General features: G+C 36.8%; 1 protein-coding gene across 1 annotated transcript; it reads right to left on the reverse strand.

Moving 5' to 3' along the window:
• Positions 1-941: 941 nt before the first annotated feature.
• On the reverse strand, positions 942-1,811 carry LOC127131743 (uncharacterized). The gene is made up of 2 exons (XM_051060660.1): positions 1,124-1,811; positions 942-1,036 (listed from the first exon to the last, which is right to left on the reverse strand). Exons 1-2 carry the CDS (start codon positions 1,809-1,811, stop codon positions 942-944), a joined length of 783 nt encoding a protein of 260 aa, XP_050916617.1.
• Between the last annotated feature and the right edge of the window lie 15,598 nt (positions 1,812-17,409).

Consider the following 17,409-nt stretch of genomic DNA (forward strand, 5'->3'; position numbering starts at 1 on the left):
CGATGCATTCTTCGGTTTAGACCTCCTCTATAAATATCAGTGAGAGGCATGGGCTTCGGTCTTTGATTTGCGACAGATCCAAGATCTCTACTCACTCTTCTGAATATATGATTTCAACCAAATCAAATGTTTCCTGAAATATCTTGACATTGTTACTTCATAAATAAGTCAAGATACGATATTCTTCAGGTACAAGGAAAACGCACAATAGTATACTAAATCTCACAAACAACTTAAGCTCGGTTACGCTGGATGTTGAAACAACATGTCAGTACATCTTGTTCAATATCTGTCATATATACTTGTTTTTCTAAAATGCATCCAATCAGAATATGACAAACATAAAAATCTCCCCCTTTGGTAAATTTTGGCTAAAACAAACTTTGCAACAGTCAACTGTTAATAAATAGAAGGGATAGAAACAAGGATGTATATCAACAAGAAAACATATGATATCCTTTATCACACAGTCACCAGAGGCGGGTACAGCGAATCAACATGCCTCATATTGTATAACAAAAACATTAGCACACCAGAAAATAATTCCTTTTTAAACAAGATATCAGGACATTGTTCATTACATCATGAACACCAGAATCATGTGATCCCACTGAGTATCGGAACCACGGGCTGAGTTACCCCAAGGGTTACCCCCCCCCCCCCCCTTCATATCCACACATGTTCCGCATCAAGGAGCAAGAGGGACAAGAAGCAGAGCGCATAGCTCACTACTAGCAATACCCATTCAAACACATATACTCCCCTGTTTTAGCCATAAAATTAACAAACAAACTACATTAACCAAACCAAAACTATAAGTCACACAAGATTAAAAGAGTTTACAAACCAAGGAGCACTTGTAGAGTGCACAAAATAGAATCCAGGGCACAACCCACAAAAGAAACAAAATCAGAATCAACACACAAAAGATATAGAGATCATTAATCTTCATCACTGTTGGTATCTTTCTCATCACTTGCATCAGTCATGTCTTCCTTTTCTTCTTCTTCATCTGTTCCATCATCTTTCACACCACCTTATTCTTCAGACAGAGCCTTAATCAACATTTCAATTTTTCTCTTCCTTTCAATACAACTTTTTATAGTTTCATCCAAAGTCTTACAGGTGTCTTTCAGCTCAGCTAGGATGCTTGTTCTGTCAATAGATCTTGAAGGAGTTTGTTTAGATGTCATGACAATGTCTGTGACATGTTTCCCAGTGAACAACCTGTAATTCAATGAGAGAGGAGGGTCCCTTTTACATGTACTTTCATAGTTGATTAATATAATGGGGTGCAGACTCAGGATAACCCCACAGATCAAAGAGGGAAAAGTTATTGGCGTTTTCACAGCATAAGATGCATCATGCTTCATAGTCTGATCAAAAACATAGGAACCAAAATAAAAATTTGACTTAGTCCCAACAATATAGATGAACTCACCTAGCCCAGTAGCTATATTAGAGGTGTGATTGGTTGGCACCCAATTTGCAGCTTCAATTCTGTAGAGAACAACATACTTGACACTCATGGCACTAGCATACAATTTCCCTTTCCTTGTCCATTCCTTTACTTTCTTAGCAGTAATCTCTTTGCAGATGACATTGTCAGAGACTTCAATTTTAGCTTGGTCTTCTTCATTTCTGCCTAAGAACCTGTTGATTATTTCAAGAGAAAAATCCACACATCTTCCTCTGACATACACTTTTCTGATTCCCTTGCTCCTTTTATTGTCACACTCCTTGAAGGTGTTCACAATAAACTCTTTGACAAGAATTTCATAGCACTTGCCAAAGCCTATTACAGTTTTCATTAAACCATCTTCTTGAATCAAACTCAAAACCTCTTAACATTCAAAAGCATTCTTCCCCAATTCCCTTTCCAGTGCTAACCTTCTTTGTAAACAAATTTCCATTTTTCAACATTTTCAACAGAGTGAAAAGAAATGTTGTCAAGTGGAACTTCAGGAATATTAGTTGGTATCTTCTTCCCAAAGGCTTGCTTTATGGAAGTAGAGATGATGTCCTAAACATTTTGTTTGAAACCATGATCAGATTCACTAGATTTATAGGGAACTTCCTTCCTTTTCAGGGACTTCTTCTTAGACACGTGAGTAACCACCTTGCTCCATCTTTTAGTGGGACCAACACTATCTTTCTTCCTGACAGATTTGGAGGGAGTGTTGGAGGATCCAACAGCTTAGCCTTTTCTGTTATTCAACCTTTTAGCTATGCCAGGAGCCAGTCTTTTCCCAATAAGAACATCATCAGAGTCCAACTCCTCAATATTAACAATGTCAGTGGGTTGATCAACATGGTTTTTATCTTTGTTACCCAGCTCATTAGTTACATCTTCAGACCTTTCTTTGTCTTGAGATTTCTCAGGAGACAAAGTAGGTGCATGCACATCAAGATTATCTCTAGGGTTCCCTATATTTTTATCTGGCTGGGCCAAGGATGTGGAGACATCTGATACGAAATTTCTCTTGGGGGCAATCCCCAATACTTGAGAGATAAACACACGAATATTCTTATCAACATCGTCTCTGTCAGCAACGGTCATGCTATATTTACTCAAGGTAGTAACAGATCTAGGTTTATTGTTTGTTTTAGAAGCTTCGACATTTTCCATAACTTTTGTCATAGTGGGACAATCTTTATACATATCAACATTAGGTTCAATGCTGATGGGATCGAGATACAAACTAGTCATGGATATGGGTTTCTTCATAACAGTTAGGGGTTCAGGGTCGTTCATATTTCTAGCAGTTATGGAGGAAGTGGAAGAGGTACTTACTTTAGTAGGCTTGCCTTTTCTTTAAGATGAAGTTTTGGGCTTTCTCATGGGAGTTGCATGCACATGAACGATCGAAATGGGAACAACATCAATAATGACATCAGAGAGATCTATCACAATGCCAATATTTTTAGGGTTTGATTTCTCTTTGGAGGATTTGCATGGAATGAGACAAAAGGTTGTGACATTTTGGATGTTTTCGGTGGAGAAGAGATGGAGATAAGAAGATGTCTGAGAACGAGTTTGAGAGAGAGAATGTAGAGGTTAGCGTGAAGGTGGCTAGGGTGCAGTGTTGGGAAAATAAGAAAGGTTGTAATAATGGACTTCGAGTTTTGTGCAAACTTAAGTGGAGGGAAGAAAAAATTTGATTTCCATTTCTCCCTTCAGTAATTGCTATAATTCTTCAAGCATGCAAATGCCCAATTCACCCTTTAGTTTTTCAAATTGGTTTGCATCTAAAGCTTTGGTAAAAATGTTTGTCAGTTGCTTTTCAGTAGTTACATGCTCAAGAGTGACAATTTTGTCTTCCACCAGATCCCTAATAAAGTGATGACGGATACCAGTGTGCTTAGTTCTGTTGTGCTGAATAGGGTTCTTGGAAATGTTAATAGCACTTAAGTTGTTTAGTACAATGTCATGACATGTTGCTTGACATTGTATTCTTCTAGCATTTGTTTCATCCAAATTAATTGAGAGCAACTACTTCCTGCAGTAATATATTCAGCCTCAATTGTAGATAAGGACACATTATTTTACTTCCTACTGAACCACGATATGATATTATTTCCCAAAAAGAAACATCCTCCAGAAGTGATTTTTCTATCATCTTCACTGCCTGTCCAATCTGTATCACAGTATCCTGTTAGTAAGGAGTTTGCATTATGAGAATACATCATTCCATATTCACCGGTTCCATTGATATACTTCATAATTATTTTCACTTGAGTAATGCGACTCATTTTGGGTTCATATTGATATTTATCACAGACTCCTACAACAAATGCAATGTCAGGTATGTTAGCTGTGAGATAAAGCAGACTACCAATCATACTCCTGTACAGACTTTGATCTATATTTATACCTTTTTCATCTTTGGTTAGTTTAAAATAAGTTGGTACAGATGTCCTTTTATGGCTAGCATTTTCCAGGCCAAACTTCTTCAATATATTCTTGGCATACTTGCTTTGGGAGATGAAGATAGTGTCATCCACCTGTCTGACTTGGAGCCCAAGGAAGTATGTCAGTTCACCAACAAGACTCATTTCAAACTCATATTGCATTTGCTTGACAAAATGTTGTACCATCTGGTTCGACATCCCTCCAAACACAATGTCAACAACATATATTTGAGTTATCATGAGTTTACCATGCTCTTCTCTAACAAATAGAGTTTTGTTTGTTCCTCTTTTCATGTATCCATTATTAATAAGGTACTCAGTGAGCCTCTCATACCAAGCCCTTGGTGCTTACTTTAATCCATATAGAGCTTCCCTTAATTTGTAAACATGGCCTGGAAAGTTTGGATCTATGAACCCCTTAGGTTGTTCAACATAGACTTCTTCATTCAAGTACCCATTTAAGAAAGCACTTTTCACATCCATTTGAAATAGTTTAAATTTAAGTAAACAAGCTACTCCTAACAATAGTCTTATTGAATCAAGGCAAGCAACATGGGCAAATGTCTCATCAAAATCGACCCCTTCAATTTGAGTGTATCCTTGAGCAACAAGTCTGGATTTGTTTCTGTTACAATCCCTTTTTCATCATATTTGTTCTTGTAGATCCACTTTGTGCCAATAACATTCATTCCTTTAGGTCTAGTAACTAAGTCTCGTACTTCATTTCTTATAAATTGACCTAATTCCTCTTGTATTTCATTGATCCAAAATTCGCCAGTCAAAGCTTCCTTCACATTTTTTGGTTCAAACTTAGAAACAAAGCAAGCATTTGAAATCACATCTCTAGATCTAGTGGTGACCCCTTCGTTAAGGTTTCCAATTATGATATATGTTGGATGGTCTTTCTATATTCTGATGGAGGGACCTTTGTTGACTTGGGGGTTATCAGGTCCAACGCCTCCTGATTCACTATCTGATTCAATACCTTCCTCACTTTCAGTTAAGTTAATTTGTTGAGATGATGTCTCGACATCTACTTCAACATCAGTCGCTTTTTCTGAGATATTATCATCCACTACTATATTGATGGATTCCATCATAACTTTGGTTATGGATATAAAGACTCTATAGGCTCTGCTGTTTATAGAGTATCCCAGAAGTATACCTTCATCACTCTTGGGATCCATCTTTCTTCTTTGTTCTCGGTCAGCTAGGATGTAGCATTTGCTTCCAAAAATGTGAAAGTATTTGACTGTAGGCTTACTTAGTTCCCATAATTCATAGAGAGTAGCTGATGTATTGGTTCTTAGACTAACTCTATTATAAATATAGCATGAAGTATTTATTGCTTCAGTCCAAAAAAGATAGGGTAGATGCTTGGCATGAAGCATGACACTAGCTAACTCTTGGAGAGTTATGTTCTTGCGTTCAACAACCCCATTTTGTTGTAGGGTGATAGGAGAGGAGAACTCATGACCAATACCTTCATAGGAGCAAAAATCATCAAATCTTCTATTTTCAAATTCCTTTCTATGGTCACTTCGAATTCTGATCATTTCACTTTCCTTTTCTCTTAGAATCCTTTGGCATAGATCTTTGAAAACCTCAAAGACATCTGAATTTTCTTTAATGAAATTCACCCACGTGAGTCTTGAAAATTTAACAACAACTACATAGGCGTACATTTTCCCTCCAAGGATCTCAACTTGCATAGGACACATTAGGTCCATATGAAGAAGTTCCAAAACTTTTGAAGTCGTCTGATGTTGTAACTTTAGACGTGACATCTTGGTTTGATTTCCAATTTGACACTCACCACATGATTTAACTTCTTAGATCTTGAGTCTTGGAATACCTCTGATGGCTTCTTTTGACAAAATCTTTTTCATTCCCTTCAGATGTAGATGTCCAAGTTTTTGGTGCCATGGGTTAACTTCGTCTTCTTTGGATATCAGGCATGTGGAAGTGTGGTTTGTTTCTTTGGAGGATCATAAGTAACAGTTGTCCTTAGACCTGACTCCATTCATTATCACTTCATTTTTCTCATTAGTGACAAGACACTTTGATTTTGTGAAGTTAACTTTAAGTCCCTCATCACATAGTTGACTAATACTAATCAAGTTAGCAGTCAAACCTTTTACCAACAGGATATTATTGAGACTTAGGAGTCCAATACATGCTAGTCTTCCAACCCCTTTAATTTCTCTTTTAGCCCCATCTACAAATGTGACATAGTCGGTTGAGTATGGATTAATGTTTTCAAGGAACTTCTTGACACCTGTCATGTGTCTGGAACATCCACTGTCAAAATACCAGTCTTCTCGAGCTGGAGCTCTAAGAGAGGTGTGAGCTATAAAGCTGGCGTTGACAGGATTTGGTATCCACTCTTTCTTTTGATTAACCCTGGGTTGTGTTGGGTACCTTGGATAACCATACAATTTGAAACATAAGGGCTTTATATGACCATATTTTCCATAGTAATTACATCTCCAGCAAGATGATCTTCCTTTAGTTTGAGAGTTCTGATGACTGGCATGATATTGAGCCAGAGGTTTAGACATTACGGGTTTAGATTCCCTCCCTGGAAGAACAAAGTTGGTCATAGATGATTCTATTTGACTATGCAGAGATTTATTTTAAAAGCCAATCCCTCTCAGATCTCTAACTGCTTTTCCAATTCGTAAAACTTCATCTAACATGTTAGATCCCTTGTTTAGCATTCTTACAGTTTTTGTCATGTTTTTAAGTTTGGAAGTCAACAGTATCACCTCATTTTAGAGATTAGAGATGGTAAATTGAAATCCTTCTTTTTTAGCCTGCAGTTGAGATATAATTTTCTTTTGTTTTTCTCCCAGCTGGCTTACTTCTTCACTTTTGATGCAGAGCTCTTTGTAGGAAGCAAACAGTTCCTCATAAGATAGTTCTTCATCACATGAATCTTCATCAGATTCATATCTTCCAGTTAGAGCAGTAACATGTTTATCAACTTTGTCATCAGGTTCACTTTCAGAATTATCCTCATCGGACCAAGAGACACGCAATCCCTTTTTTTATTTCTTGAGATAGGTAAGACATTCAGCTCTAATGTGTCCAAAACATTCACACCAATGACACTGAATTCCTTTACCTTGATTAGATCTCTCTTTAGTTCTTGTTCTTTTCTGGAAGTTATTAGTATTCCTGATGTCAAAGGATATGTTCTTGACATTTGGTCTTGACTTCCTGTCAATTATCTTAAGAACCTTATCGAATTGTCTTCCTAGAAGAACTATAGCATTTGTCATTCCTTCATCAGTATCCAAGTCATATTGGTTTTGTTCATCTTCAGTGTTGGATACAAATGTTATGCTCTTGGTTTTCTTTTCAGTTCTGTCACTAATACCTATTTCTAAGGTTTGGAGAGACCCAATAAGTTCATCTACTCTCATGGAGATGATATCTCGAGCTTCCTCAATAGTTGTGACCTTCATGTCAAAAAATTTAGGTAAAGACCTTTGAATTTTTCTCACCAGTTTTTCTTCTGACATCTTTTCTCCCAAGGCACTAGATGAATTAGCTATTTCAAGAATACTTATGTGAAAATCATGAACATTCTCATCATCTTTCATTTTTAGATTCTCAAATATGGTAGTGAGAAGTTGAAGTCTAGACATATTCACTTCAGATGTTCCTTCATGAGTGGTTCGGAGGATTTCCCAAGCTTCTTTAGCTCCAATACAGTTATTAATCAGTCTGAATATACTTTTGTCCACCCCATTGAATAGGGAATTCAAGGTTTTGGAGTTTCCAAGAGCCAATTCATCTTCTTCATTGGACCGGTCCTCTTCAGGTTTCAACTCAGTAGTAGCCTTTCCATCCTTATCATTCACAATAGAATGTTCCAATCCTCTAATGACAGCTTTCCATCTCCTGTTATCCATAGATTTTAAGAAAGCCACCATCCTTGCCTTTCAGTAGTCATAGTCGGATCCATCTAATATGGGGGCTCTGTGGACAAATCCTCCTTCCTTGTCAATGGAGCTAGAAAGTATCTTCATTGCATCTCACCCAGAAACATAGCAGGATGCCTGGTCTGATACCAATTGAAATTTTGGTAAGAAGATCCCTGATATCTTACACGATGTCACGACCTCAGGATATGAAAATTATCACACCACAAACAATAGCAGGATAAATATAATAGTATAACAGTAAATAACACAATTAGTTGTTAACCCAGTTCGGTGCAACGTCACCTACATCTGGGGGCTACCAAGCCAGGAAGGAAATCCATTATCACAGAATTAGTTTGAAGTCCTGAACAACCTCAGATTTTATACACTTCTCACATAATCTCTACTTGTGGACGTTTCTATAAAGGACACACCTAGATATGAGACACATATCACTTCCCTCAACCACACGATAACTAACAACTGAAGAAAACAATTCACTCTTGCTTAAAAGCTTTTGAGGGGTTGTTAGTTATAACTAAATACACCATGTCTTATTCAAGTATCAATGTGATAATCGAATGGCTCACACAAATCACACACATGAAACCCTAATGATAACAAAATACTACACTACTTCGATACATTCTTAGGTTTATACCTCTTTTATAAATAGCAGTGAGAGGCATGGGCTTCGGTCTTTGATTTGCAACAGATCCAAGATCTCTGATCAATCTTCTGAATATATGATTTCAATCAAATCAAATGTTTCCAAAAATTTCTTGACATTGTTACTTCATAAACAAGTCAAGATACAATATTCTTCAGGTACAAGGAAAACATTCAATAATATACTAGAGCTAAATCTTCAGAGAATCTTTAGATAAATCATTACAGAGACTAAATCTCACAAACAACTTAAGCTCGGTTACGCCAGTGTTGGTGTAAGCCCTGAAGGCCAATACTTTTGGTACTTCTATAGAATTATTATGTTTGTCTAATAAAGTCCCTAGAATAGCTAGTCTATTTAATCTATTAAGTGTGACTTAATCATGAGATCCCATTTAACATAAGGACATTGTTCTCAAAGTATCTATAGTCGAGCTTTGTTGTGAAGTGGGATAACATTAAAGCATTAAGACTATTATGTATATATACTAATGATCACATCTCACGGATCATGGATAAGGAGTTATAAAGTCTTAAATATAGGTATGAATATTAGGAGTAATATTTATACTGAATTGACCCGCTATGAGAATACTACATAGAGTGTTATGCAAAGTGTCATAAGTTATTCTCATGGTGATAGTGGTATATACCACCCTTCGACCTGAAACCACTATGGACCCTAGGTGTAGAGGCAAGTGCTTTATTGTTGATCAAACATTATCTTTAACTGGATGACCATAAAGACAATTGATGGGTACTCCATAAAGCATGTTGAGGGACATGAGTGACCTAGATGGAATTTGCCTATCCTACGTAATAGGATAAATGTCTAAGGGTCCAATATTAAACTGGACAAGGATGACACGGTCTATGCCTTGTATTCAATATAGACATAAGGGCAAAAAGGGTAATTGTACACACAAGTATTATCTCAAAAGGATTTGTCAGATCACATGACATTTTCGTGTCTTAGGTAGCAGTGATATGTTGCTAGATACTGCTCACTGTTTATTATGTTAAATATGTGATTTAATATAATTGTCAATGTCGCAAAAACCTATATGGTTACACACAAAAGGACGGATTGATGAGAGATTGAGTAAATAAAGAACATCGTAAGGTACAGTGTACTTAACTGAATTGTAGAACATCATAAGGTATGATGCATTTAAGTAGAATACGAAATGTGGTAAGGTACCATGCACTTAAGTGATTTTTGGTATATCATAAGATATGGGCCACATACACTTAAGTGGGCTTTTTTAGCTTGCAGCCCACATAAGTGGTTCTATAAATAGAACCTTTGTGCAGAAGTATTTCATTAGATGAAATTTCGTTTCTCTACCTCTCTCTCTCTCTATCTCTCTCTCTCTCTCTCTCTCTCTCTCTCTCTCTCTCTCTCTCTCTCTCTCTCTCTCTCTCTCTCTCTCTCTCTCGCTCTCTCTCTCTCTCTCTCTCTCTCTCTCTCTGTCTCCCACTCAAAGCCTTCATTCATAGCAGCTAGCACTGAGACTGAAGGAATCCGTTCGTGTGGATTGAGTAGAGGCGTTGCCAGCATTCAACGCTCGTGATCACTCCTTAGATCTGCATCAAAGGTTTCAATCGTCACAAGAAGTAACAATTTCTATCACTGATCATGCTCATTCGTAAGGATCACTACAGGAGAATTTTTCAATTTCCGCTGGGTCTTGGATCGTAGTTTTCCTTCAACTGGATGTTGAAACAACATGTCAGGACATCTTGTTCAACTCTGTCATATCTACTTGTTTTTCCAAAATATAGCCAATCACAATATGACAAACCTAACAATACAAAAATAGGAAATACCTCGGTAGCACTATGATAAACAAAGAAATAAACAAAAAGCAATAAAAATTAAGAAAATTAAAATATGTTGCACAAAGCGTTGCCCTATTGCAATCAACAGTCCCCTACAACGGCGCCAAAAACTTGATGACTTCTCGGCAAGTGTATCGATAATTCCGCAGTAACAAAAAGATCGAACCCACAAGGATTGTGCTCGAACAAGTCAACAATTGTGCAATGTAAAGGAAAAACAGTAAATAGGGGGGTCAGCGGAACCCCCGGTTAACTCTGTGTATTGTGATCAATCACCGAAATTTAATTTGAATTATTTAATTAACAGAATTTTAATTAATAATAATAATGTGTTTATTATTATTGTCTTGTGGTGATCAGTTATGGCCTTAGTTTTCCTTTATTTTATTTTTTGGGATTTTAAAATATGGCTTGTGTGTCGTGCTTCTCTTTTAATCTCTTAATGTAACTTATTTTCTCATCTCACTCCCTCGTATGTAAAACGAGTTTCTTTTATGTAATGTAATGTTATGAAGAAAGAGAAAAATACAATATCAAAGGAGGACAACCTTGAAGATCTTGCTTGGAGAAGCTTAGATCGTTATTAGGTTAGCTTAGGTTCTCTCATTGGCTTGGGAGAACAATTGCGCTAGGGGCCATAATTGTTTCATTTTGTATGTATATTGATGCATGTGAATGTATGTTGATGCATGTGAGAGACGATTTATATGATAAATAAGCCGGTGAGATCAAAATAATTGCAAATTCCCTCAAATTAAATATTAAGTTTATGCTTTCCGAGTCTTAGCACTCATTAAGACTAGTATCGAATAATGTAGGTTTCTCCTACGCGAGGTGCATGTTCTATATTAGTCAGGTGCAATGGGATAGTTGTAATATCCAATTTCTAAAACACTTGGTCAAACTTAACTAAACAAATTATAATAAGATTATATACGTTTAGAATCAAGACTTGAAAATGATCCATATGATGGATTGGAATAAGGAGTTATTCACCCGACTAAAATATTCTAGAGTTGTATTAGATACAATTGGAAGGAGTTCCTACCTAAATAACCTAGTTTTGTGTAATCCGCCTACGCAGACTTAAAACAAAGTGAAATGTGGATCTCGACCCACTAGAAAATCTTCCAACGTGATTTTCCGAATCAAATGGTGAGGGTAATTTGTTTTGAGTAAAATAGTGGGAGCATATTTTAATGATACTTATATTTTCATATTTTTCATGTAGACTAACATGACAACAAACACCTCTAACAACATTTTACGATCAATCCTTGATAAGGAAAAATTGTCTGGGACTAATTTTCTGGATTGGCACCGAAATCTGAGGATTATCCTCAAGCATGATAAAAAGTTGTATGTCTTGGAGGAACTTGTTCCTAAAGAGGAACCTCCTAGGTTTGCATCTAAGGCGGAAAGAGATGCTTATAAGAAGCATGTCGATGATGCCAATAAAGTTTCTTGCCTCATGCTAGCTACCATAAACTCGGAGTTGCAAAAGCAACATGAGAATATGACAGCGTTCGATATGATCAGACACCTGAAGATGCTCTATCAAGAGCAGGAAAGGCATGAAATGTTTGAAGTTTCAAAATCCCTTTTCAAGGAAAGTTAGATGAGGGAGCCCATGTAGGTCCTCATGTGCTCAAGATGATTGGGTATGTGGAGAACCTTGAGAGGTTGGGTTTTCCCCTCGGAAAGGAACTTGGGACTGATTTGATTTTGCAATTGTTGCCAGAGAGCTTCAGTCAATTTGTCCTTAATTTAAACATGAATGATATGGACAAAACTCTTCCTGAACTGCTAGGCATGTTAAGAACTATTGAGCAGAATCTGTCAAAAGGGAAGTCCATTTTGATGATCGGAAATGGAAAGAAGCAGAACAAAAGGCCCACCAAGCAGGGTGGTAAAGGGAAAGGAAAGGAAGTTTCCAAACCCAAACCCACAGCTCCTACTTTGAAGTCTAGTGGAGGAATAGCAAAGGATCGCACTTGCTTCCATTATGGTAAGACCAGACACTGAAAGAGAAACTGCTCAAAGTACTTGGAAGATAAGAAGAATGGAGTAGAGACTTCAACTTCAGGTATTTTTGTTATTGAAATTAATCTATCTACTTTTGCATCATGGGTATTAGATACTGGATGCGGTTCTCACATTTGTACCAATGTGCAGGGGCTAAAAAGGAGTAGAGATTTGGCAAAAGGTGAAGTTGACCTACGAGTTGGCAATGGAGCAAAGGTTGTTGCTTTAGTCGTAGGAACTTATGTATTGACTTTACCTAGTGGTTTAATAATTCAGTTAGAGAACTATTATTATGTACCTGTAATTAGCAGGAATATCATTTCTATTTCTTGTTTGGACAAGTTTGGTTTTTCGTTCATAATAAAGAATAATTGTTGCTCCATTTATTTGAATGATATATTCTATGCTACTGCACAAATGAACATTGGACTATATATCCTTGATCTTGAAATGCCTATTTATAACATTAATACTAAAAGGATGAAATCTAATGAGTTAAATCCAACTTACCTTTGGCATTGTCGATTAGGCCACATAAATGAGAAACGCATTTCCAAACTCCATAAAGATGGACTCTTGGACTCTTTTGATTATGAATCATATGAGACATGCAGATCTTGTTTAACTAGAACGATGACAAAGTCTCAATTCACAAGAAAAGGTGAAAGAGCTAATAATCTTTTGGCCCTCATACATACTGATGTATGTGGACCACTGAACATACCAGCTAGATGAGGTTTTCAGTACTTCATCACATTTACTGATGATTTAAGTAGATTTGGTTATGTGTATTTAATGAAGCACAAATCAGAGTCCTTTGAAAAGTTTGAGAAATTCAAGAATGAAGTACAAAACGAACTAGGTAAGAATATTAAAACTCTTCGATCAGATCGAGGTGGTGAATATTTAAGCCTAGAGTTTGATGACCATCTGAAAGAGTGTGGAATTCTATCCCAACTTACTCCTCCTGGAACACCCCAATGGAACGGTGTATCTGAGAGAAGAAATCGAAACTTGTTAGACATGTTCCGATTCATGATAAGTCACACCAATCTTCCAAACTCCTTTTGGGGACATGCATTATTGACAATAGCTTACACACTTAACCGTGTTCCATCCAAAAAGGTTGAGAAGACACCATATGAGATATGGAGTGGTAAGAAACCGCGTATGTCTTATATGAAGATTTAGGGTTGCAAAGTTTATGTGAAACGATAAATTTCAAATAAGCTTGAGCTCAAATCTGACAAATGCTTATTTATGGGGAATCCTAAAGAAACAAGAGGGTATTACTTCTACAATCCTTTTGAGGGCAAAGTGTGTGTAGATCGAACTAGAGTCTTCATAGAAAAGGATTTTATTTCCAAAGGAATAAGTGGGAGGAAAGTAGAGCTTGAAGAAATTCAAGAATCACAAAGCATTGATACACCTGTGGAGGAATTAGAGCAGGAAACACAAGTAGTTATGGAAGAGCAACTTGCTCAAGTAGAACAAGACCAGCGTAGGTCAAGAAGGATATGTCTCCTACCTAAGAGATATGGATATCTCATAACTGACCAAGGTGATGTATTACTCATGGATCAAGATGAGTTTGTGACCTACCAAGAGGCCATAAATGGTCCCGAGTCTAAGAAGTGGCTAGAAGCCATGAAATATGAAATGGATTCCATGTACGCAAACCAGGTTTGGACCTTGGTAGAGCCTCTTGTAGGAGTTAACCCTATAGGATGCAAGTGGGTCTTTAAAAAGAAGACTGAGATGGATGGTAAGGTACATACCTATAAGGCAAGACTAGTTGCAAAAGGATATAAACAAATTCATGGGGTTGACTATGATGAAACCTTTTCATCAGTTGCAATGCTTAAATATGTTCAGATTTTACTTGCTATCGTTGCATATCATGATTATGAAATATGACAGATGGATGTCAAAACTGCTTTCCTTAATGGGAACCTTCTTGAGGATGTGTACATGACATAACCTGAAGGATTTGACATACCAGAAGAAGCCCAAAAGATATGCAAGTTACAGAGATCAATCTATGGATTAAAGAAAGCTTCCAGAAGCTGGAATATTCGTTTTGATGAAACAGCAAAACAATATGGATTCATCAAGAATGAAGATGAGCCTTTTTTCTACAAGAAGGTTAGTGGGAGCATGATCGTCTTCCTAGTATTATATGTAGATGACATATTACTCATTGGAAACGATGTCCCTACCCTACAACAAGTAAAGTCTTGGTTGGGGAAATGCTTTTCTATGAAGGACCTAGGTGAAGCAGCCTATATATTAGGAATTAGGATCTATAGAGATAGATCACAAAAACTGCTTGGCCTAAGTCAGAGTACATACATGGACAAAGTGTTGAGACGCTTTAATATGCATGATTCCAAGAAAGGATTCATACATATGCAACATGGCCTGTGTCTATCGAAAACATAATCCCCTTCAAGTAAGGAAGAAAGAGATCGCATGAATAAGATTCCATATGCATCTATAATAGGATCTATCATGTATGCCATGTTATGTACTCAACCAGATGTCTCGTATGCTTTAAGTGCAATGAGTAGGTACCAATCTGATACCGATGATGCTCATTGGGTAGTTGTCAAGAATATCCTTAAGTATTTGAGAACGACTAAGGACTCATTCTTGATATATGGAGGTCTGGAAGAGCTTATTATAATTGGATACACTGATGCTAAATTCCAGACATATAGGGATGGCTTTAGATCGCAATCTGGTTATGTGTTCTACTTAAACGGTGGCGCTGTGAGCTGGAAAAGTTCAAAGCAAGATGCAATTGCTGATTCTATAACCGAGGTCGAGTATATTGCTTCCTCAAGTGCAAAAAAGTAAGTTGTTTGGATCAAAAAGTTCATTAGTGAACTTGGCATAGTTCCTAGCATTGTGGATCCCATTGATCTCTGTTGTGATAACAATGGTGCTATCGCACAAGCTAAGGAGCCTAGATCTCACCAACGATCCAAACACATACTTATGCGTTATCACCTCATTCGAGAGATAATAGATAGAGGAGATGAGAAAATATGAAGAGTACCTACACTTGACAATATTGTTGACCCACTTACAAAGCCTCTTACACAGCAGAAGCATGATGGTTATACTAGATCTATGGGCATTAGGGGTATGCCTGATTGGCTCTAGTGCTAGTGGGAGATTGTTGGTGTAAGCCTTAGAGGCCAATACTTTTGGTACTTGTATAGAATTATTTATTAATAATAAAAGGATTTTTCTTTATTATGTTTGTTTAATAAAGTCCCTAGAATAGCTAGTCTGTTTAATGTATTAAGTGTGACTTAATCATGAGATCCCGTTAAACATAAGGACATTATTCTTAAAGTATCTATAGTTGAGCTTTGTTGTGAAGTGGGATAACATTAAAGCAATAAGACTATTATGTATATAGACTAATGATCACATCACATGGATCATGGATAAGGAGTTATCAAGTCCCAAACATATGTATGAATATTATGAGTAATATTTATACTAGATTGACCCGCTATGAGAATACTATATAGAATGTATGCAAAGTGTCATAAGTTATTCTCATGGTGATAGTGGTGTATACCACCCTTCGACCTGAAACCACTATGGACCCTAGATGTAGAGTCAAGTTCTTTATTGTTGAACAAACATTGTCCGTAACTAGATGAACATAAAGACAGTTGATGGATACTCCACGAAGCATGCTGAGGGACATGAGTGACCTAGATGGAATTTGTTCATCCTGCATAACAGGATAAATGTATAAGGGCCCAATATTGAACTGGACAAGGATGACACGGTCTATGCCTTGTGTTCAATATAGACATAAGGAAAAAAAGGGTAATTGTACACACAAGTATTATCACAAAAGGATTTGTCAGATCACATGACATTTTCGTGTCTTGGATAATAGTGATGTGTTGCTAGATACCGCTCACTGTTTATTATGTTAAATATGTGATTTAATATAATTGTCAATGTCGCGAAAACCTATAGGGTCACACACAAAAGGACGGATTGATGAGAGATAGAGTAAATAAGGAACACCGTAAGGTACAATGCACTTAAGTGAATTGTAGAACATCATAAGGTACGGTGCACTTAAGTAGAATACGAAATATGGTAAGGTACCACACGCTTAAGTGATTTTCGGTATATCATAAGATATGGGTAACATACACTTAAGTGGGATTTTTTAGATTGTAGCCCACACAAGTGGTTCTATAAATAGAACTCTTATGCAGAAGCATTTCATTAGATAAAATTTTGTTTCTCTCTCTCTCTCTCTCTCTCTCTCTCTCTCTCTCTCTCTCTCGCTCTCTCTCTCTCTTTCTCTCTCTCTCTTTCTCTCTCTCTCTCTCTCTCTCTCTCTCAAAGCCTTCATTCGTAGCAGCTAGCACTGAGACTGAAGGAATCCGTTCGTGTGGATTGAGTAGAAGCATTGTCACCATTCAACGCTCATGATCACTCCTTAGATTTGCATCAAAGGTTTAAATCGCCACAAGAGGTAACGATTTCTATCACTGATCATGCCCATTCGTAAGGATCACTAAAGGAGAATTTTTTAATTTCCGTTGTGTTTTGGATCGCAATTTTCCTTCAGCTAGATGTTGAAACAACATGTCAGGACATCTTGTTCAACATTTGTCATATATACTTGTTTTTCTAAAATGTAGCCAATCACAATATGACAAACCTAATAATACAAAAATAGGAAATACCTCAGTAGCACTATGATAAACAAAGAAATAAACAAAAATCAATAAAAATTAAGAAAAATAAAATACGTTGCACAAAGCGTTGCCCTGTTGCAATCAACAGTCCCCTGCAACGGCGCCAAAAACTTGATGACTTCTCGGCAAGTGTACCGATAATGTCGCAGCAATAAAAAGATCGAACCCATAAGGACTATGTTTGAACAAGTCAACAATTGTATAATGTAAAGGAAAAATAATAAATGGGGGGTCAGGTTTTTAGACGTAAAACAAATTACGAGTTTAAACAGAAGTAATAAAGA

Source organism: Lathyrus oleraceus, chromosome 3 (genome assembly GCF_024323335.1).
Source record: "Lathyrus oleraceus cultivar Zhongwan6 chromosome 3, CAAS_Psat_ZW6_1.0, whole genome shotgun sequence".
Classification (NCBI taxonomy): Eukaryota; Viridiplantae; Streptophyta; class Magnoliopsida; order Fabales; family Fabaceae; genus Lathyrus; species Lathyrus oleraceus.

Coding starts and splice junctions, on each gene's coding strand:
- LOC127131743 (XM_051060660.1), bottom strand. CDS start 1,811: ATGAAAACTGTAATAGGCTTTGGCAAGTGCTATGAAATTCTTGTCAAA. Junction 1,037..1,123: donor AGCTGAGCTGAAAGACACCT/GTAAGACTTTGG, acceptor CTGAAGAATAAG/GTGGTGTGAAAGATGATGGA.